This window comes from Lithobates pipiens, unplaced genomic scaffold (genome assembly GCF_037356315.1).
Source record: "Lithobates pipiens isolate NorthernLeopardFrog02 unplaced genomic scaffold, aLitPip1_a1.2 Scaffold_22, whole genome shotgun sequence".
Lineage (NCBI taxonomy): Eukaryota > Metazoa > Chordata > Amphibia > Anura > Ranidae > Lithobates > Lithobates pipiens.
The window spans coordinates 348,061,325-348,084,550 of record NW_027507784.1 but is presented as its reverse complement, the minus strand read 5'-3'; the positions used below and the strand labels follow the sequence as shown (position 1 = coordinate 348,084,550).

Below are 23,226 nucleotides of genomic sequence, written 5' to 3'. Positions count from 1 at the left end.
AGAACAGTAGTGGGGTTCTGAGGGTTAATTACGTAGGTTGGCCTTGACATCAGTCTGGCCGGCCATGTTGGAAGTTCTGCCTGGTCATGTGATCGGTGAGGTGCACATGACAGGTCAGAACCAGGCCTGGTTGGACGGTTTGAGTATCAACCTTCTCGAAACCAGTGGGAGTGCCGGGGCCCCGCTGGGGTGTCTTTGAGGGGGTAGTTAAGAGGTGGGGGTCACGTGTTTTAGAGGAGAGGAGTTCATGAGACCCATGTGGTCTGGTCTGGTTCCAGGATCGGGGTAGCCCAGTGAGGGGTCCCGGTCACGGGGTGTTCGACATCCCGCAACATGTTCCTGTTAGAGGCCCCTAATAGACCCGTCTGGTCTGGGGTAGGGATCTGTCTGTTCCTGAGTCTCGGAACCGGCTGGTCCGAGGCGCAGTAACTGAGGGAAGATTCAAGGTGTCCGGGTGTGCTCTCGGCTTGGAGGGACACCACAGCTCATGGAAGTGACCGGGGAGGACAGGGCGGCAAGTGGCATCCTGAGAAGTGCCTGGTTACGGAGTTGGGAAGGACATTGATGAATCCAAGTTTTTCCAGTACCAATGAGGAGACGGGAAACGTTCCAGGTACTGAGGAAAAAGGTTCCTGTTCACCCTCAGTTACAACTTGTCCACATTCATAGGATTGCTTCAAGTTCTGAGTTAACGTGCTGACTGCCATGATCTCTGGCTAGAGATCTGTTCAGCTTTGAAGTACCCATCTGCGAGTGGCTACTCTCTGGGTGGAAATAGAGACTTTGTTAGTTCAGCAGTTCAAGGTGCCTGAGTTCTTCACCCCGTGCCCTCTGTTCCCATGAGAGACTGTGTTACTGGAAGTTATCACTGCAAAATAAACCCTTTCAAAAGGACTTTATTTGTGTCAGAGTTCAAGTCGTTGGGTATCAACCCTGGGAACCCCTAGACGTGGAAGAGCAGGCCAAGAGAAGGTAACCGGTAAGCCCAATAAGTCAAGGCCGCCCTGCAACGGGTTTTGGCCGCTACAATTGCAATTTGGAAATTCGAAAATAAGAAAAAAAAAAGTCAGAAAATTCAAAATAATATCTAACTAATAATTACTGATTAATAAATAAGTATCGGAATTTCCTTTCAAAGTTGGCTGTTAATGAAAGTAACAAATACTAATTTATCCGAATGCCACATCTAAACAAATAGAACAGAACAAATTTAATAATAATGTTTTTATTATTTGTTATGTTCAATTTGTTTACATTCAGCATTTGTTATTTCAGGTAATTAGTATTTGTTACATTCACTAACAGCCAAATTTGAAAGGAAATTCCGATGACTATCATTTATTAGTTATGATAGTTAAGTTCTTATTGGTTACTGTTTCCAAATTTTGGAATTTCCAAAAAAAAACTAAAAAAACTAATTCGGGACAAAACTACTTGCACATGTCTAGTATTGAACGTGTCACCATTATTCTAGGTAAATATATTGGTAAAGGTGATATTGACATGAAATTTCCCCAACATGTCGGTAACAACCCATCCAATCCATACCTACAACCCATCCAATCCACACCTACAACCCATCCAATCCACACCTACAACCCATCCAATCCACACCTACAACCCATCCAATCCACACCTACAACCCATCCAATCCACACCTACAACCCATCCAATCCACACCTACAACCCATCCAATCCACACCTACAACCCATCCAATCCACACCTACAACCCATCCAATCCACACCTACAACCCATCCAATCCACACCTACAACCCATCCAATCCACACCTACAACCCATCCAATCCACACCTACAACCCATCCAATCCACACCTACAACCCATCCAATCCACACCTACAACCCATCCAATCCACACCTACAAGGACGCCAAAACAAACCCCTTCAGAAATAAAGTTCTGTGTAATAAAATGGAAAGACACAGGGAAAAAGTATTGAACACACAAAGAAAGGGATGTGCAAAAAGGCCATGTTCCCTCCCTGGAAATGTGAGGGGTGTACTTACTTTTGTGAGATGCTGTATATTACCTTCAGTGTGTTCAGGGTCAGTCCTGGGTTGGAGATATATTCTTTAAAAGGTATCCGAAACTGGAACAGAGGTCACGGACAAGAGTAAAAGAATAGAAACAACTTCCTCAAGAATATGTTTTACTTTTTTTCAGACACACCAGACGATGAGGTGACTCGGGACCCCCCGTTCTCTCTGGTTCTGATCGAGAACGTCCAGGACAGCCACACTCCTGAGATCTTTAACCTCCTGGTGAAGGAGAACATCAGTGAGGAGGTTGAGGACGCCGACTTCTATGTGGAGATAATTCCGGAGATCCAATCTGCTGTTGTCACCTTCACATGTGATATCGGTGAGTCCAATCTTTGTGATTTGCCCATGATTTAGATAACAAACCTGGAAGGAGACCCACAGCTTCTAATAATATGGGCCTACAAGTTCCATCGCATACTATCATCCAGTGGCCCTTGTACGGGAATGTTGTGTGCCATATGCCCGATGTAGCTGCCTTCCTAGTTAGTTTTCTAGGTAAATTTAGTTTTTGACACCTTCTTTAATCGGGGGGAGCAGTGATTGTTTGGGGTTTCACAGGTTGGAAGTTTTATTTCTCCCCCCCCCCCAAACTCTAGAAGAAGTTTCTGGAGTTTAGGGAGGGAGAATTTAAATGACCAGCTTGAATATTGAGCAGGACCTGGCCAATCCCTGAGAAGGTGTGCCCAGATGGTGGCTTGGATGCTGTTAAATAGTCTGGGGAGACTATGATGGGTCCGTGAGCTTCAGGGGGCTGTTTGCCCCTGAGGCACCTTTTGGACTGGATGCTGGACTAGTCTCCAATGGACTGAACTTATGGACTTTATCCTGCTTCAGAATTTGTGAGTAGAGACCTTATCTATGCTTAAAAAAAAAAAAAAAAAAAAAATGTATTCATGGTCCCCAGCCGTGAATCTACGGACTGTTCCAGTCTACTTACACCAGTCTGCTGTTACCTGTGCTAAAATCTACCTCGTGGTCCCCAGCTACGAGTGGTGGACTGTGCTGCTATTACTAAGAGAGACGTGTCCTCTGCTGATTGTGTTTATTGATTGGAGCATCCCACACCCACCCCATCGTCCTTTCCTGTTACAAGTTTCTACAAGAAATAAATATTATTATTATTTATTATTATTATTATTCAGGATTTATATAGCGCCAACAGTTTGTGCAGCTCTTTACAATATGAGGGCAGACAGTACACTTACAATACAATTCAGTACAGGAAGGATCAGAGGGTCCGGCTCGTTAGAGCTTACAATCTAGAAGGGGGGGTCAAGTTGAAACAAAAGTGTAATAACTGTGGGGGATGAGCTGATGGAGAAAATGAAAATACAGTTAGGTGGGGGTGGGGTAGGCTTCTCTGAAGAGAAGTGTTTTCAGGGATCATCTAAAAGCTAATAAAAGTAGGAGATAAGCGGACAGATTGGGGTAGGGCATTCCATAGGATTGGGGAGGCTTTGGAAAAGTCCTGGAGGCGAGTATGGGAAGAGGTGATGAGGGAGCTAGAGAGCAGGAGGTCTTGAGAGGAACGAAGAGGACGAGTAGGTTGGTATTTAGAGACTAAGCTAGTGATGTAGCTGGGGGCAGAGTTGTGGATGGCTTTGTATGTAGTTGTTAGTATTTTGAATTTAGTTCTTTGGTTGAGCGGAAGCCAGTGGAGGGATTGACAGAGAGGAGTAGCAGACACCGAGCGATTGGTAAGGTGGATGAGTCTGGCAGCGGTATTCATAATGGATTGAAGAGGTGATAGACTATGTAGAGGTAAGCCAATGAGGAGGGAGTTGCAGTAGTCGAGGCGAGAGATGACCAGCGAGTAAATATGAAAAGAAAAGACGTCCCTGGACTGTTCATTGGAGGCGGAGTGAGTGAAATCATTTCCAGGTGGACAGGTGGCCTCTGCTATGTTGGGGAAGAACCAGTTGGATGCAGTGGCCCCTCCAGGGGTAGCGCTACTGTAAGGGCCACGCTCTACAGAATCACGGACATCTTTATCTACTGAGTACTGAAGAGCAATGGAGGGAAAGGCATCCATGTATAGATACATTTGCCACTTAAAAAAGTTAAAATACTATTCCAGGCAGGTACACTGATACTGTATTAAAGTGCAACATTCACTAAATTCGTTTTTAGTTTTATAAAACGTCTAGTTCCATCATTCTCCTCACTTGTTCTCCTGGGTGGTACTACATCTTCTAGTCACAAGATTATTTGCTGTACACCTCATCTCCAGTTGTTCCAGTGCTTCAGTGGGCACAGCAAGAGGGCAGTGCCAGGATTAGGGAACACACTGGCTGCACGTTCATCTGGTTAGATATTGTTGGGCAGCCTTCCAACTTCTCCTATCAGCTGCAGGGTAACAATTCAGACTAGTCTTGGGGTTACTGTTGGGCTTCCTTGTCCAAGTCACTAAGTCCTGGGCCGTTCTGGCCATTGTGTTGTGTTATAAGACCTGGGCACACCCAACTTCTGGTAGGCTTGCTTGCCTTAAGGGAACAGGGGCTGCTATAGGCAGAAGAAACACCGGCCAGCTATAGCTTCTGACCTAGGGATCAGACTGTGCATAACAAATCACAAGCTCACCCAATGCTACTACCAGGGCAGTCATAGACTCTTCTCAGGCCTGCTTGTTTGCTTAGGAACTGTGTAAACTGACTCTCCAGTGAGTATGGGTAACCATAATCCTGTTACAGGGATACCCATAGTCCTGGACATTCAGCTTGTATCCGAATAATCATGTTCTGGCCTCCAATGGAGTTCTTCAAAGCCTTTGGCCTTCTTCACAAAGACCCTGATTGCACTCACCCTGCTGAATTCTGTCTTAGAGCTGGTGGAAGCGTACTACTCAGAGTTCCATCATTGGCCCCCGTTGAATGACCCGGCTCTTAGGAGTCATTTCAGGTTGGGGTTGGCTGATTCAATAAAGATTCCTTGCTGCATTACCCTTCACCCAAGACTTTAGAAGAGGCCATGCAACTTGCCATGATGGTAGACAGAAGTCTGCGAGAGAAACATTCAGAGAAGGCAACATCCTAAGTCTCCACTGTCCTAACAGTTCCCCTTCCACTGGCTTTGCAAGGACCCTCTGCTATTTTTTTTTTTTTTTTTTTAACTGATATGTTTTGTGAAGTTCATGACGGTACCCAGAAAATCCTTACTCTTCAATATACACTTTCCTCTGTGACATTAATCTGGGATGTAGGTATCATCATCATCATCATTCTATCATATCATATCATCATTCTATCATATATCATATCATCATTCAATCATCATGTGATTGGCACAGATTTTCTCTGTCTATGCTGTGGTGGCCAAGTCGATTTCCTTGCTAAATGTTCCAACAAACTGGGAAATGGCAAAAGTCTTGGGAGACCTAAATGTGTTTCCCTAGACAACCCAGTACCTAGCCCAGGTCAGAAAAAGCTTTCTGTTTATGTCCAACTTTCTCTAGATTCCCTGTCTCACCAACTGTGGGTCTGGGAGTTGGGCCCACAACCTCATACATATTTAAGAAGGTGAAGAATGGAAGACCTCTGAAAGAAGTCTTTAACACTTGGGAAGGACATTACGAGTACCCAGTCATGCCATTTGACCTATGTAAGGCTCTAGCTGTCTTTCAGGAGTTTGTCAATGACATCTCTTGTGAGTTTTTGATTCCCTTTTTGCCAACCTTTGCCCTGTACCCAGATTACTCTTTAGACTGCCACCTGAACTTGACCTCTGATTGTTAACTGGACTACGCTTACCCGCCACCTGCCCTGAACTTGAACTGTCCCCGGATTCCACTACTAGCCTCTGTCCACTGTCTGATCAGCCTCAGGACTGCGGATACCATTCTATATCCCAGTTAATCAGGTCTGGTGGCATCTGGCCAGGAACTATAGCACTGTGTTCTAAGACCTGGGGGCAACCACTTGCCTTAACGGGGAAACAGGGGCATCTATAGACAGAATAACCACCAGCCAGCTTTAGTTCCTGACCTGGGCATCAGGCTGTGTGATACAAATACTTGGAAAATCAAAAGACACAAATATATTGGCCACCCAGGTGTATGTCTAGTGGGACAGCCAGTTCTACAGAATAAATGCCAGGATAAAAATGAGACTCTCGGCAGGTGGACTCTGTGTTCCTTTAGTTTATATGTACGGTAGATCTTTCCTGTTTTGATTGCAGAGTTTCTTCAACTTAAGTGGAAGTATAATTAGTTATTAAATGTTCCTGGGATTTCTTTTTTTTTTTTTTTTTTTTTTTTTTCAGATCTTCAGAATTTCATCAGTACGTTCTCCAGTAACCTCAGAACGGTTCGCCACAACTTGACAGCGAGGCCTCTGGAAGAATCCCGAAGTGTTAGGGTTGAGAATGTACCGGAGAACACATCTGAGATGCATCTGAGAGCTTTCTTTGAGGACCTGGGAGAGGAAGGAGGAAAAGTAGAAGAGATTGTGATGTTACCTGAGGAACGAGCCGCAGTGATCACATTTTATGGTACACGAGGTGAGTTCACAGAGTAGGTGCACAGCAGATTTTGCCATCATCAGAATTTCTTACTGGTGCCCCTTAGAAATACCTCCAAAATGGCCTGAATTTGTCCAAAGACTCATAATAAGGTGGACTGGAATTAACACCAAATGCCTAATCCATGTAGGAAATGTTTCCAGTATGTGGATCGCCTTCAACGAGAGGGTGACAGTTATCCCATTAAATCATTTATGATCAGCTTCGGCTTAACAGCACATTTTATTTATCAAAAATGTGTATTTATTTTGGCCACCATAGTACAAAAACCTTGGTTTCACTTCAATCGCTCCCTACTGCTGAAGTATATACTGTATATTTTATGGCCAGCATATTTATAAGCACATTATAGAGTACATACATCATTCACATCAATACCTGTCCCCATCACAATCACATACATGTGCACAAAAAAATTAACCAAATTTGCATTAAAGTCAATTAGTAATATATTTTGGACTGTCTTCACAAAACCATGCAGAGAATATAAAAGCATTAAACATAATGAGTTATGTTTGAAAGATCACTGTGACCCATCTGCCTGTTTCCTTCTCTTCCAGATGTCAAAAGAGTTTTGAAGAAGGATCATGTGTTTTCCACGAAAAGGATATCCGTATACCCTTACTACCCATTGTTGGGTATAGCACTGTATGGGAAGGACGGACCCTGTATAGAAATACCAACACCTATAGAGTTTAATATCAGTCCATACATATTGGAACATATCTGTAATAATGAAGGACTAAAGAACAACATAGATGTGAAGATGAAGGATAAACACTGTGAGATCAAATGGCCAGATCAAGACTGCCAGAATCCTGTCCTTCAACTCATCTTCCCTCCTACATTGTCCACCAATCTCAGGTCTGTGGTACAGATTGTACCGAAATGGAAGGAAGAGGTTTATAATGAATTCTCACGTCTCATATCAAAGTTCAGAGTAATAGAGTATAAAATGGATGAGTCTGTTTGGGAAGCTATTAGAGAACATGTCAGCAGCTCCACCTATGACGGAGTACTCGTCAAACCTGACTTTGGTGGAGAAAAGGTTATCCTAGTTGGATTGTCTAAGAATGTTACAAAGATTGATCCGACATTCAGACAACTGGTAGAGGAAACCACCAAGCAGGTGGAAAGAAAGAAACAAACCAAGACTGAGACCATATCTATGCCTCCAGCCCTCTATCAGATTATGTGTAACAGCGACCTGAAGAAGATCCTGGACCAAGTTCCTGAGCTAAAGATGGACTATGATGTGCCAACAAAGAACGTCCATCTATCGGGACTGAGAGATGAAGTGCTCATCGCCAAAAATGAGATACTCAACCTCAAACAACAATTGAAAAGTAAACCCTTCCAGATGAATCCACACCTCATCCAGTTCCTGATATCCACTGATAATGAAGAGATGTCCTCTCTGCTCTTTGTACGTCACAACATCAACGCAATGCTGGAAATTGATGATGGTGATGTTAAACTGATGGCTCATTCGGAGGAAGAACTGACTGCGGCAGAAAATCAAATTAAAGAAAAACTGCTTCATAGACAAATTTTAGTTGAAGACAAAAGTCTTCTAAAATCTCCGGAGTGGAGAAGTCTCCAGTCACATCTTCTTGAGGTATTTAATGCAGAGAAAATCACAGTCCTGATAGAGGAATCTTCTTCTGGAACAGAGGACAACGTGGTCATCTCCGGCCTGACTCCAAATGTTCTAAAGTGTTACCAACAAGTGAGCGACTTTCTGGAGAAGAACACTACTATAGAGACCGAAATTCCAGTTCATCCTTCAGTAAAGATGACGTTCATCTGGGAGGAAAGGAAGGAGATGTTGGAGAAGATAAAGAAAAATGTAAATGTAACAAAGAATCAGAACAGCATCTGCCTGTCGGGACCACGGGTGAAGGTTCAAGAGGCTGCAAATACCATTAAGGACATTCTCTACTCACTTCACAGTGATACTCTGCGTATTGAGAAACCGGGAGCCAAAACGTTTTATAAGGCCAATGAAGAAGTTCATGCTACAACCGCAAGGACAAATTACCATTGTGTGATACGTTTGGAGGAGGCTGGTGTAGAAAATGATCCATTTGGTAAATCCAGATTCCAAGTAATTCTTCCAAATGGAATGACCATCTCGGTATATAAAGACAACATGTGCCGTCACAATGTAGATGTCATTGTTAATGCAGCCAATGAACATCTGAAACATGGTGGGGGTTTGGCTAAAGCTATTCTGGATGCAGCAGGACGTAAACTCCAAGATGACTGCGATCAAATTATCAAGAAACATGGTAAATTGTCCACCGGAGATTCAGTAATTACTGACGCAGGGAAATTGCAGTGCAAACAAATCATACATACAGTTGGTCCTCGATGGAAATCTTATTTGCCCTCCAGATGTGAACAGCTTCTACGGAGGGCGATTACCACCAGTTTACAGCTGGCCTCCGAGAAGAGTCACAGTTCAATAGCAATTCCAGCTGTCAGTTCTGGTATTTTTGGATTTCCCATAAAATTATGTGCTGAAAACATAGTGGAAGCCATACAGGACTACATAGAGACGCCGGGACAGCAGAGCACTTTACAGAGAATCCATCTTGTAGACATGAAGGAGGAAACTGTCAAAGCTTTCTCTGAGGCTGCAAAGGCCAAATTTGGTAACCAAATGAGTGCTGTGCCATCTACAGCAATGGCACCCCAATCGGTCACAAGAGCGGCACAGAGTCCCCCGGCGTCAATGAAGAGAGGTAATGACGACACCGTGAGGACAGAGGAAGGACTGAAGGACAAGCTGCTTCAGAAGAACATTAAGGACAATTCGGTACGTAGATTCTCCAGCATTTTCCTGCTAAATTGAAACTTTTGTTGAGTCTTTATCATTGCTTACATCCCCCATTGGGGAAAATTCACCTTGCTTACTATCCAAGTTTGATGGTAAGTGGAATCTGCCCAACGGGGGCACAGATAGCAACAAACTATAACATACTGTAAATTTTAAAGAATAAGTTCACCTTTGGGAACATGTTTTTAGGGTGGAACATGTAACACGTTCCCGCTCCTGCAGCGGCTCGGTGATCCATGGCCTCCTTGTGACAGCAGTACAGGGAGAAGTGCTCCGTACCAGCTGTCACTTTTTGAAAAGGGCGCGTTCTGTGAATGAATTTAACTAAGTACCGACCTCCTTTTTGTAGATGTTGGCTTGTAGTTCTCAATGAACTTTTAGACTTTAGAGCCAGAAGCCTCTATGTACTGCTCTATCACAGAGACCACCTCCTGCGCCTCCTTCGTCCCCAGAGATAACAGACACATGATCCGCATCAGTCAGGACCCTCTAAGACGGCACACCAGCAATGCCCAAAGGCACCCCGCATAATGATCCACCCTCTAGCCGCCTTATGAATGGGTCGATTGCAAATGCATTTAGCAGGGGGCCCAAAGGACACTCCTAGTGCACACTAGAACCAACCTCAAAAATCTGTCTAATCCAATCACAGAGGGGCTCTCAGCCCCTCTATATAATGTTTTCAGCCAGTCTGTAAACCTCCCCTGTAGGCTGTATCTACCAAGTAGCAACCACAGATACTCATCATTCACTCAAAAGCCATCGCCTGATTTAATGCCAGCAAGTACTTTCTCCATCCAGCAGCCCTGCGTGGCTCCAAAGCCTCATGGACAGTCAAAACTGCTAAAAAGGTACTTCTACCTCGGCCTGAACAGGATGATGGCCCAGGCGTTTTTTGGGGGGGGGGGGGGGGTTTGGAAGCCAACTTCTCTATAGCAAGAACTACCTCATGCGCTGAAATTTTGGTTCTGTCTGATCCATCACAGGCAATTTACCATTTCCCAATCCTGGAGTAGAATCCCAAAAAGCTTTCCATCCTGTCCCAACTAGGGTCCCTTCTTTCCAGAAGGTCTCCATAATATGACCTGAAGATCTTTAGGCTCCCTGATTTGGACTTCACCATAGGGAGTAATCTGCTCACAATAGTTCTGACAGAATCAAAGGATTTTTGGCACTTGGAGCATAGATATAACAAAATGCTATTATTGAGATAATTAACAGACTAAAGAGTAGGTAACTAATAGAAGTTCATTGTCAGGATTTCATGTGTTTAGTTGGGCTGAAAGGAAATGTTTTACATTTTTTCCTTATTAGATAGTGGAAAAGGTAAAAAAGACAATAAAAAAGATTGGGGGCGAAAGATGGGAATGGTGGGGGGTGTGTTTGGTAAGGGGCAGTTATATGGGGTTGTTGATGGTAAAGTGGGTGGGGGGAGCAAGTGTAGGCAGGTGCAAACATTCTTCCTGCCTGTAGGTGGCGCTGTGCCAATTCTACAAGTAAAAAGGAATACGATGAGGGAAATTGTCAGTCTCTCTGGGAAGGTTGGTGCCTCCATTTTTTTTTTTTTTTTTTTTTTTTTTTTTCAAAGAGCTTTATTGACAATGATGAATAAAGTACATGGTGCCTCATTTTAATGCCAAATTCCCACAAGAGTTTAGGTGACATCTTACTGAGGGAGCTTTTAAATTGGGGATCCCCTCATCATTTGGACGTACTTTGAGCAAGTGGCCAGTTAGGGCTAGGAACCCACAGGATAGGGACTTGCCTAGCATAGAGAAAGGTTCCTGACGAGAAGGGATAGCGCAAGCGTTAGGCCATACAGTGAGCAAAAAAATTTTCTCCTGCAACCACGGTGTTGACAAGGGAATCCCTCCCACTGAACTATTGTATTCTTCTGGCGAGGAAAGCCTGCCGGGAGAAGACCGCGAGTATTGCTAGTGGCTATACCAGCCGCTAGCGATTTTGTAAAATCCAGCAGGCTGGTTGTACCCAAGTTTGATTCGACATTCCATACATGGTTCAAATCTTGTCCAGTTGTTGATGCATTATATTTACCAAAACATACCTACACCGAGCCATAATAAAGGCCTACAGAGGAATTTTTCATGTGAATCCCAACTCCAGAGGTTTTAGCCCTTTCCTCTATATTCAAAAACGATTTTCTGGAGTTCCTCTTTGTGTTTTATAAAGTACATTGCACCACTGGGGTTCTAAGTTTGAATCCCAATCAGGACACCATTTGCATGGACTTTGCATGTTTTTCTTGTGCTTGTGAAGGTTTCATCTGGACACTTTTTCACTCCATTGATATGCTGGTAGGTCAGTTGGCTTAATTGAGTGTATCCATGTCCTCTAGGAGAAAAGCACTCTAAGCCCATGTACACACGGTCGGAGAATCCGTCGGAATGTGTCCTACCGGACCGTGTTGTCGGATAATCCGACTGTGTGTGGTATGCATCGGACTGATTCCGTCGAATATCTGTCGGACCCAATTTTCCAACATGTTGGAAATATTTCCCGACCAACTGGGCCGATCGGACATACTCCGATCATGTGTAGGGAATTTTGATCGGACCAAGTGCCACGCATGCTCAGATCAAATTCCTACATCAAAGCTATTGGCTACTAGCCTGAATGTAGTCCCATCGTAACGAAATTACGTCATCACGTTCTGAAATTTCGGATTTTTCGCCAACTTTGTCCGATCGTGTGTATGCAACAGTTTCGGACAAGATCCGACTGACAAAATCCGATGGGCAAAATCTGACGGATTTGGTTGTGGAAATCTCCGACCGTGTGTACAGGGGCTAAGAATATATCTTGCCGACAGTTGCACTTTAATCTTGGGCTCTCTGTTTGTTTCAGATTCTTTGCACAATTAACCTCTTCCCACCGGCCAATACGCATATATGCAGCCTCTGGATGGGCTTTAATGCTGAGATTTTGCTGAAAGTGTGCGCTCCCAAAACATTCACCGGCGGGGACCGGAAAACACTTAAAGCATACTTGCAATCGGGAGCTTTCCGATCATGTGACCATTGTGACGACCAATCACAGTGGTCACATGGCCCGAATGCCCTCCTCCCGGAATCTATTAGTTCTTTTAAGGGCTGGGAGGCAATGGCGGGAAGGGGTTGAAAGCTGGCAGAGCTGAACCAGTGAACGTCAATATCATGACCATCTATTGGAACCGGCAATCTTGACTTTCCAAAAGATTTGGCATTTGTGACATTTGAGAGTTTCCAGTTTCGCTGCAAAAACAAAGTACAGAGTCTTCAAGAAGTTAAGTTGGTCCTTCATCCTAGTGACAGGGACACCATCAAGGTAATGGAGATATCATGTTTATAGTCATGTTAGTCTAGTAGAGGAACCCTTAGAATAATTTTTAGATCTTGAGTAACCCCTTTGAAAAATGGATTGGATGGGGGGCAGTGGCAAAATGTCCTTTACACTGGTGGTCAATGGTGAGAATGCCTCCCTTACACAACGTCATAAAGATCAATGGTGTTATGCAGTTGGCTCTGCCAAGTGGTGTTGGCTTTGTAACTGTGAAGGAGGCATCAAATATGGGAGGTCAATCAGCCACAACTCAGGGAACTTCTAGCAACATTTGAAGGCTCTCTAGGGCTCCATGGAACCCTGACTGAAAATGACTAGTCTGGATGTTGAATATTCCTACATGGCCATTGGGGTGGTGAAGTATCCAGCTCCTCATCCCCAGCATCCGCAGAGTCAATTTTTGGGTGTATGGAGATGGTGCTGGAGCTGCGTTGGGAAGAGTTCCATCTGAATAGCAATAAAGAGGTGAGGAATTTGGACCTTGTATCCTGCGGGAATGACAGTTGTCAAAGAATGAGTGATGTGATGGCAAACGGCGAGCTTTACTTGGACAGGATACACAGACAGGATGATACACTTGTGGAATGTTAAGCCCCGTACACACTATCAGATTGTCTGCTGAGTTTTTCCTTCAGATTTACCAAAACCATGTAGTGAAGGGCCGGCCTGATTGCATACACATTGAAACTCCTAAGGTTTGACCTCATATTATATGGTTTTGGTAAATCTGAAGGGAAAAACTCAGCAGACAATCTGATAGTGTGTGTGGGGCTTTACTAGAAGAAACCTGGATTACAAGAGACTCTTTATAGAAGGTATCCTTGTGTTGCATAAGATTATAGAAAGACTCTCTCCATCATCCTACTAGACCCTGGTCACCTCACTTCCAAAGTCACATTAGTTGTATCTCATAAATGGTTTTTCTTGCTGTATAATGGACAATTTCTTGTGTTATGTATTTACAGGCATCTACAAGTCAACTGACAAGCGACACTGATGCTGCCACTAGCGGGGCCACCAACAGACAATCAGCAGGGACTGGATCAAGTACGTTTTATGTAATATAAATATATTTCTGCTATGAATGAATAACTTGTATAGCGCTACATATGCAAGCTAAATTGCCTCGGGGCGCTTTTGCCACCAGTGTCCGTCTGGGTCTTCGGAAGAGATGTGTCTTGAGCTTCTTCCTGAAGGCCAGATGGTTTTCTTCTGAGCGGGTGTTGGCTAGTAGAGCGTTCCATAGCCGTGGTCCTTGGACTGTGAACCTTCATTTGCCTTTTAATTTATAACGGGTCTTGGGGATGTGGAGGAGGTTCTGATTAGTTGACTGGAGAGCGTTACCTGGGGGTGTAGTGCTTTATTTTGTCACAGAGGTATTGTGGGGCTTTTCCTTGTGTACATTTCTGAGTGAGGCAGAGGGTCTTAAATGTAACTCTGTCCTTCACGGCAAGCCAATGGAGGCTCCCCAGGGACGGGGTGATTGATTCCTAGGGTTTTTTCCAGTTACCAGTCTGGCTGCTGTGTTCTGGATGATTTGTAGACGTGAAATTTGGTATTTTGGAAGTCCATAGAAGTCAATAGACATCAGGGATGCATACCTCAATGTACCTGTATTTCCCGCTCACCAGAACTATCTATATTTCGAGGTAGAAAATCTTCTTTTTAGCTTTGCCTTTTGGTCTAGCTACTGCACCTTGAGTATTTACAAAGGTCTGGCCCCCTCCTGTGGCTGGATTAAGGCCCATAGGTATAACGGTTATAGCTTACCTAGACTATCTGCTGTTGATAGACCAGTCAGTAGCCCGCTTAGACCAAAGTACGATCTACAGTTAACTACCTGGAATACCAAGGTCGGATTCTCAACCTAGAGAAACCCTCCTTAAAAAAACTATCAAGGAGATTGGAATACTTGGGTCTGATTATTGATACAGACCAGGAAAAGGTAGTCTTGCCCCAGATCGGTGCCATAAAGGAACTGATTCAGATGGTCATAGCAAAGAAAGAATCCTTCTATTCCACTTTGCATGAGGTTGTTTGGAAAGGTGGTGGCTTCACTCAAGGCCATTATGCTTCGTTTTATTGAGGCTTCGGCAAAACAGTATTTTGTCGGCTTGGAACAAGCAAGTCCAATCTCTAGATTTCCCAATGTGTCTGTCTCCAGGGTGCACCGGAACCTCAGTTGGTTGATAACCAAGAATCTGCAGAAGGGAAAAATCTTTCCTACCACCTACCTGGAAGATGGTAACAGCAGATGCCAGCCTTTTTGAGTTGGGAAGAGGTCCGGGAAGAAGCGACTGCCCAAGGGAAATAGTCCAGATAAAAAAAAATGCACATCAACATTCTAGAGATCCCGGCAGAGCATTTGGCCCTGAGGGCCTGGATGTTCAGGTTACAGAATTATCCTGTCAGGATCCAATCCGACAATACCACAGCAGTGGCCTATATCAATCACCAAGGGGGCACGACAATCATGGGGCCCAGAGAGAGGTGACTTATATCTTAGCTTGGGCAGAAAACCATGTATCTTGCTTATCGGCAGAGAATGTTCCCTTCACCCCGATATCTTCCTGGCAATATGCTGAAGATGGGGGATACCAGATGTAGATCTGTTTGCGTCCGGGTTCAACAAGAAAATCGACAACTTTGTGTCAAGGACAAGTGATCCGCTAGCATGCGGAACAGATGCCTTGGTGTTCCCGTGGAATCGGTTCTCACTGATTTATGCATTTTCTCCTATTCTGCTGTTTCCTCGACGGCTTTGCAGGATCTAGCAGGAAGGGAGATCGGTGATTCTTGTGGCCCAGAAGATCTTGTTATGCAGAGATCATAAGGATGGCGGAAGGGGACCTATGGACCCAACCACCACATCCAGACCTTCTCTCGCAAGTGCCGATATTCCATCCTACCTTACAAGCCCTAAATCCTAACAACCTACACCCCATCTCCTTGCTCCCCTTCTTATCCAAACTCCTCGAATGTCCACCTCGCTGATAATGACCTTCTTGATCCCTTTCAGTCTGGATTTCATCCTCAACACTCCACAGAAACTGCTCTCCTAAAACTATCAAACGATCTACTAACGGCCAAAACCAATCGACTTTATTCTGTACTCCTCCTCCTGGACCTCTCTGCTGCATTTGATACGGTTGACCACCCCCTCCTCCTCAAAAAAATCCACACCTTTTGTCTCCCATGACTGTATTCTTCGCTGGTTCTCTCCCTACTTATCCCACCGCACCTTTAGCGTTTCTTACAACTCTACTTCCTCCTTTCTCTGTTGGGGTCTCCTAAGGTTCTGTTCTTGGACCTCTCCTATTCTCCATCTACATCTCCTCCCTGGGTCAGGTGATCGCCTCCCATGGCTTCCAATACCACCTCTATGCTGACAACACCCAAATCTATCTCTCTACCCCTCAGCTCACTCCCTCTGTCTCCTCACTTATCACTAATTTACTATCAGCTATATCAGCCTGGATGTCACACCACTTCCTCAAACTCAACCTATCCAAAACCAAACTTATAATTTTTCCTCCCCCATATGACCCTTCCCCTGATCTCATTGTCAAAATTGATGGCACAACCATAAGCCCATCTCCACATGCCAAGGTTCTAGGTGTAGTCCTGGACTCTGAACTCTCCTTCAAGCAACACATCCAATCACTGTCCAAATCCTTCCTCCCCAACCTCCGCAACATCTCCGACATACGCCCCTTTCTAACCAATGACACAACAAAACTCTTAATTCACTCGCTGGTCATCTCTCGCCTCGACTACTGCAACTCCCTTCTCATTGGCTTACCTCTACATAGTCTATCACCTCTTCAATACATCATGAATGCCGCTGCCAGACTCATCCACCTTACCAATCGCTCGGTGTCTGCTACTCCTCTCTGTCAATCCCTCCACTGGCTTCCGCTCAAACAAAGAATTAAATTCAAAATACTAACAACTACATACAAAGCAAATCCACAACTCGGCCCCCAGCTACATCACTAGCTTAGTCTCTAAATACCAACCTACTCGTCCTCTTCGTTCCTCTCAAGACCTCCTGCTCTCTCGCTCCCTCATCACCTCCTCCCATATCCGCCTCCAGGACTTTTCCTGAGCCTCTCCAATCCTATGGAATGCCCTACCCCAATCTGTCCGCCTATCTCCTACTTTATTAGCTTTTAGACGATCCCTGAAAACACTTCTCTTCAGAGAAGCCTACCCTACCCCCACCCACACCTAACAACCTGATTTTTAATTTTTTCCATTGGCTCATCCCCCACAGTTATTACCATTTTTTTTTTTTTTCCAACTTGACCCTCCCTTCTAGATTGTAAGCTCTGAGGATCAGGGCCCTCTGATCCCTCCTGTATTGATTTGTATTGTAAGTGTACTGTCTGCCCTCATGTTGTAAAGTGCTGCGCAAACTGTTGGCGCTATATAAATCCTGTATAATAATAATTATAATAATAATTATAATAAATGTAATGGTTTGGCTGTTAAATCCCAGATTCTGAAGAAGTGTGGGCTGTCGGGTGCAGTGGTATTTACCTTTATTAATGCAGGGAAGCTGGATTCCGGAATCATAGATTAGAGTCTAGAAAGCATGTGTCTCCTGGTGTGAATCCAGAGGTTGGCACCCCAGGAAATACATCATAGGTAGAATCCTTGACTTTCTTCAAAGGCAAGGTTTCCACTTTCATAGTTAGTAAGGTTGAATAAAGACACCAGTCCATCCAGTTCAACCTCAGTGAGTGTCTACAATTGTCCCTATCCATGTACATTGCACACTCACATCGGTCCCTACCCTCAAGGAGCCACAATCCAAGGTCCCCATTCATATACTAGGGGCAATTTTGGACAGAAGCCAATTAACCTACCTGCATGTCTTTGTATTGTGGGAGGAAACCCACTCAGGCAACGTGCAAACTCCAGGCAGGTAGTGTCATGGTTGGGATTCGAACCAGCGACCCTTCTTACTGCTAGGTGAGAGCGCTAATCGCTACCCCACCTTGTCGGTATTATTTCCACAACCACTTTCTTCGCATTCTTTGGGTCATAGCCTATTCAGGGGGTAACTCGGCTTAATCCTCCGATTAAGTCACCCCTGAGCGTGAGTAGGTGCAGTCTACTTTCTCCATTACAGGTGGTGCTTGGCAGCAGCGGCATAGCAGGTGGAGAGAAAGTCAAGGGGAAGTTATCCAATTGGATGTTGCTGCCCCCTATGACTCTGCCAGCCATCTTGGGTCAGGCAGAGCCTATTTAAGGCCCTAGCTCCCAGGCTTGGCGCACTTTGTGAGTGGGTAGCGTAGGGACTAGTCCTCTGTCTGTGAGGGACGGTACTAGTGGCAGGGAAAGGTCCTTGACAAGGAGGGAAAACTTGGGGTTTTCAGCTTCTCTGGACATCTTCCCACTTAGGCATGAGACGGCCAGGCTGCACTCTGTCGCTCAGAGCAGGTGCTGTTAGTTCAGCTGAAACTTGCTCTCTACACATGGTTGGAATTCGTGAGCGTTCTCAGTGTGTGTGTTGTTGTCGCTGCACCCCACCTATACTCCGCAGATGCTCCAGCAGGCAGCCATCTTCCTTATCCTTCAAGTCCTAACACTGGTCTGGTGTAGATGCCTATGGCCTTGACTCGGGCCCCAAGAACTTGAGCCCTCCTCAGTGATATCCTCTATAGGCACCAACCTGACATGGATGGAAGACCTTTCTAGAAGGTTGCCCAAATATTTAACTTCTCCCCTCAACTCAAATCTCTGGAATAACACTCTGTGATTAGCCAAGGCAAAAAAATATTTACGATTGAAAGCAGTGGAAGTTCACCTCTCCAGAATAATTACCTTTCCTAAGGTCAGCTATCTCCACAGTCAAACAGGGTGCTGTCTCGGTTTACAACAGAGATAATAGAGAAAATTAATTGCTGGATAGCCGCACTCCAAATATTCACTTTTTTTTTTTTTTTTTTACCATAAATGATTTTAGTAAACAATTCACATTATACAGACGTGTGCAACAGGTAAAAATCACGTACAGAAAGTGCTGCCACGACTCTCTCGTATCGCGGAGCAGGTGTCATTATAACAAAGTTACATTGGCCGTGGTTACTAGGACACAGCTATATAAAGCTAGTCATAGCTTAACAACAAACGTATAACCGGTGTCATGATATATTAGAAGAGGCGCACTCACGGCATGTCAGGTAGTGCTAAATATGAGTGCCCAACCCGTGAGACCATTATCATCAGGTCTAACTTGGGTTCTGAAGAAGGTGTTAATCCTGGCCCTAAGCTTAGTGTGGGCATGAAGGCGGCTTCTTAAGTGCAGCTCTATGTGGTGAAAGTTTGGTTGAATATCCTAGGGGCGGGTACACTGTTTAGTTGGATAGGAGGGAAGGAATGGGGAAGGGAGGGGTTGGGGGAGGAAAGGATAGAGAAAGTATAAGGAGGGAAGAGGAAGGGAGGTGGGCGCCATGCAACCCCCCCCCCCCCCCCCCCGCCGTCACTGCACCCTTTAGTTTCGTGAATTATGCATCCCTGATTGAGGGGGGGGGGAGAATGGCTTGTATTTGTCTGTGGTTTGAAAGTGTTTCCAGCATGCCCAGATTGCCGAACATTTCTGTAGACATTCTTGAGTGGTGTAAATCAGCTCCTCCATCTCCTCTATCTTAGCAATTCTAGACAGCCATTCCCGAATAGAGGGGACATCAGTAGATCGCCAGTGAGTAGGAATACACAGTCTGGCTGCATCGATCATATGCATGGCTAACGATTTGTAGAAGGTCTGTTTAGGGAGAGTTGTATGATGGAGGAGGCATTGTGCGGGGTTATAGTTCAAAGTGTAAGTGGTGACCTGCAAGACGATGGAGTGAACTTCCTGCCAGAAAAGTTGTATTGAGGGGCACTCCCACCAAATATGTATCATAGAGCCTACCGCTGACTTGCATCTCCAGCAAGTATTGGGGATCGTGGGGAGAATTGGTGTAGCCAAATATTCACCTTTTTATTAAAAAGTTAAATCAAGGCATCAAAGGTACAGACTTACTGCACTGCCACTGACATGTTTCACACCAGGCACGGTGCTTAGTCAGGCAGTGGGCATATTCTTTCGTTTATAGCAGTCGGTTTATAGGAGATTGTGCACCAAGGTTTTACTTGTCGGGTTTCTCTTTGGGTCCTGACTGCTCATCTTATCTTTCAGATGGGAAATCTCATAAATTACCATCACACTGGACGCCAATGGATAGGACCCTTGTGATGGAAGTGGATGTTGCTCCAGGAACTCCTGAATACTCCTCTGTAGAAAAGAAATTCCAGAGAACCTGCCGAAACCAAATACTGAAGGTAACATCTCCAATACCTTGTGGTATATGTTGCCAGTGATGGCATTTTGAGTGGGAAAGATGGTGGACTGCTCACCATGTGGGGACTGGAAATACCAACATGGCACTGGAGATTGGTGCTGAATAAGTGCCATGTAGTAAGTGGACCCTCCATGCCACCAGGGAAAGATATTTGACTTGCCTGGAGAAGCAGGGTCACAGGATCATGCCACTGTTGGATGATGCCAAATAAATCCCCTGGAAGAGGCTCCTCTGGTGACTTCTGATACAGACTGAACTTTTGTAGAGTATTAGCTGTTAGAAGTTTGCCGGAGGTCCCAAGACACATCTGCAAACAAAGGACTGGAGGGCGCTTCAGCCATCTCTCAGGGAAACAATAATAGACAATATGGGAACAGAATCGGACAGGATGTACAGTTAAATAGTCAAGTAATCAGAAAAAGCTCAGCATTCAAATACTTAGTCAAAGTGTAACCATTATTAGGCAATAAGCTGGAGGTAAAACTCAGACTTAGTAGCCAGGCATGTAGGCCACATCCACTCCCTGTAGTCTAGTGCAGTGGTTCTCAACTTAAAGCGGAGGTCCACCCTAAAGTGGACCTTCCGCTCATTGGAACCCTCCCCCCTCTGGCGCCACAATTGGCACCTTTCAGGGGGGAGGAGGGTGCAGGTACCTGTACAGTACAGGTATCTGCACCCACTTCCGGCGTAGATTCTGCAGAAGCTACGCCCCTTTCCGAAGGTCCCCCGCTGCCTGCTGGTAAACGCACGGATCCCAGAGACAGCGGGGACCATCCTTATTGCGCAGCGCGACTCGCACGTGCGCAGTAGGGAACCGGGAAATGAAGCCGCAAGTTCCTGATTCCCATACCCAAGATGGCGGCGGCAGCACCCGAGAGACGATCGAGATCAGCTTCGGTTGCTGACATCACGGGTGCGCTGGGCGGGTAAGTGTTCTTATTTTAAGTCAGCAGCTGCAGTATTTGTAGCTGCTGGCTTTTAAAAAAAAATTAATGGACTCCCGCTTTAAGTCCTCAAGTACCCCCAACAGGCCTTGTTTTGGTAACTTCCCTTAGATAAAATAGCTCTTAGCAATACCATGTCATTGATATTGCTTATTGTGCAAAGTAAAGGAAAACCTAAAAACGTGGCCTGTTGGGGGTACTTGAGAACTGTAGTATGCTGCGTCTCCAGCAGGTGACAGCAGAAAGGGCAAACAACCTGCTGTAGAATGAGGAATCCACTAGAGGATGCATAATCGGGGTTTGGTTATGACAGTAGGAGGGAATACTTCATTATAACGTTAGCCGGTGGACCGAAATTATGATCTCATTACTTTTCTTCTTTCTTCTTTCTTCTTTCTTCTTTCTCTTCTTCCTTCTTTCTTCTTTCTCTTCTTCCTTCTTTCTTCTTTCTCTTCTTCCTTCTTTCTTCTTTCTCTTCTTCCTTCTTTCTTCTTTCTCTTCTTCCTTCCTTTCTTCTTCTCTTCTTCCTTCCTTCCTTCCTTCCTTCTTTCTTCTTTCTCTCCTTCCTTCCTTCCTTCCTTCTTTCTCCTTCCTTCCTTCCTTCCTTCCTTCCTTCCTTCCTTCCTTCCTTCCTTCCTTCCTTCCTTCCTTCCTTTCTTCTCTTCTCTCTCTTCTTCTTCTTCCTTCCTTCCTTCCTTCCTTCTTCTCTCCTTCTTCCTTCCTTCCTTCCTTCCTTCCCTTCTTCCCCCTTCTTCTCTCTCTTCTTCCCCCTTCTTCTCTCTCTTCTTCCCCCTTCTCTCTCTCTCTTCTTCCCCCCTTCTTCTTCTTCTCTTCTTCCCCCTTCTTCTCTCTCTTCTTCCCCCTTCTTCTCTCTCTTCTTCCCCCTTCTTCTCTCTCTTCTTCCCCCTTCTTCTCTCTCTTCTTCCCCCTTCTTCTCTCTCTTCTTCCCCCTTCTTCTCTCTCTTCTTCCCCCTTCTTCTCTCTCTTCTTCCCCCTTCTTCTCTCTCTATCTTATTCCCATCTCAGAAAGTTGGGAGGTGTGCTTTAGCATAAGCAAAGCTCATTTCCTCATCACAGTATGGTGCAAAGAACTGGGCACTCCAATTACAAAATAAAGACTGGCACTATGGACTGGGAAGACACAAACCTTCAATAGAATATTCCACCCATAATATCATGTTAGAGCTGATTGACTTGATCTGTCACTTTATTCTTCATAGACTATGTCCTGTATGGGGGGGGGGGGGGGGGGACACTCTGCAGTTTATCGGTAGAACATTGTATACATCTGAGCCTTTGTATGTCCCCCCAGATTCTGCGTGTACAGAACAGAGATCTCTGGCTCAACTACCAGATAAAGAAGCAGAAGATCGACTCCAAGAACGGTTCCACCACCAATGAGAGAGAGCTTTTCCATGGGACCGACTCCAACTCCATCCAGCGCATCAATCAAAATGGATTTAACATGAGCTACGCAGGGACAAACGGTGAGAGATTGTAGAGGAGAAATTAAAGATTACTGGTCGACTCTGTAAGGTTAAAAAAAATCTGGATGTCTTTCTAAATATAAAGAATGTAAGTGGCTGTTAATATCAAGAAGGAATAAGATGGTAGTCTGATGATCCAGGGAGTCGCAGAGAGCCTTAGGGGATTGGAAAGGATTTTCCCTGTTGTAGCAAATTGGATCCACAGAAAGGTATAAGCCCTTGTACACACGGATCGGACATTCCGACAACAAAATCCGACTAATTTTTTCCAAAACTGGTGTTGCATACACACGGTCGGACAAAGTTGATGGAAAATCCGATCGCTCAGAATGTGATGACGTTATTTCCCTACGACGGGACTACGTTCACGCTAGTAGCCAATAGCTTTGGTCTAGGAATTTGATCTGAGCATGCGTGGCACTTTGTCCGATCGGAATTCTCTACTAACGATCAGACAAAGTCTGTTGTCGGAAAATTTTATAGCCCAGCTCTAAAACTTTGTCGATCGGATATTCCAACGGAAACGGTCCGATGGAGCCCTACACACGGTCGGATTATCTGACAACACGGTCCGATCGGACATTTTCCGTCAGAATGTCCGACCGTGTGTACAAGGGCAAAGGCCTTTCTGTGGATCTTCTGCAGGTTCTGAGGATGCAGGATCTTCATTTTATTTATTTTTGTCT

The 23,226-nt window shown here is 45.0% G+C and overlaps 1 protein-coding gene across 3 annotated transcripts in view; it reads left to right on the top strand.

Annotated features, from left to right (window-relative positions):
* LOC143925145 (protein mono-ADP-ribosyltransferase PARP14-like) overlaps positions 1 to 22,967 on the top strand; it is a 316,169-nt gene extending 293,202 nt beyond the window's left edge. For 2 of the 3 annotated variants that reach the window (XM_077449763.1, XM_077449761.1), the window contains exons 4-9: positions 2,183 to 2,380; positions 6,319 to 6,555; positions 7,137 to 9,397; positions 13,723 to 13,804; positions 19,947 to 20,089; positions 22,366 to 22,967. In XM_077449763.1, coding sequence (XP_077305889.1) covers positions 2,183 to 2,380; positions 6,319 to 6,555; positions 7,137 to 9,397; positions 13,723 to 13,804; positions 19,947 to 20,089; positions 22,366 to 22,554 — 3,110 coding nt within the window. In that variant the 3' untranslated portion in view covers positions 22,555 to 22,967. The remainder of the gene's footprint in view (positions 1 to 2,182; positions 2,381 to 6,318; positions 6,556 to 7,136; positions 9,398 to 13,722; positions 13,805 to 19,946; positions 20,090 to 22,365) is intronic. The other variant, XM_077449762.1, reaches the window with a different exon arrangement.
* Positions 22,968 to 23,226: the final 259 nt, after the last annotated feature.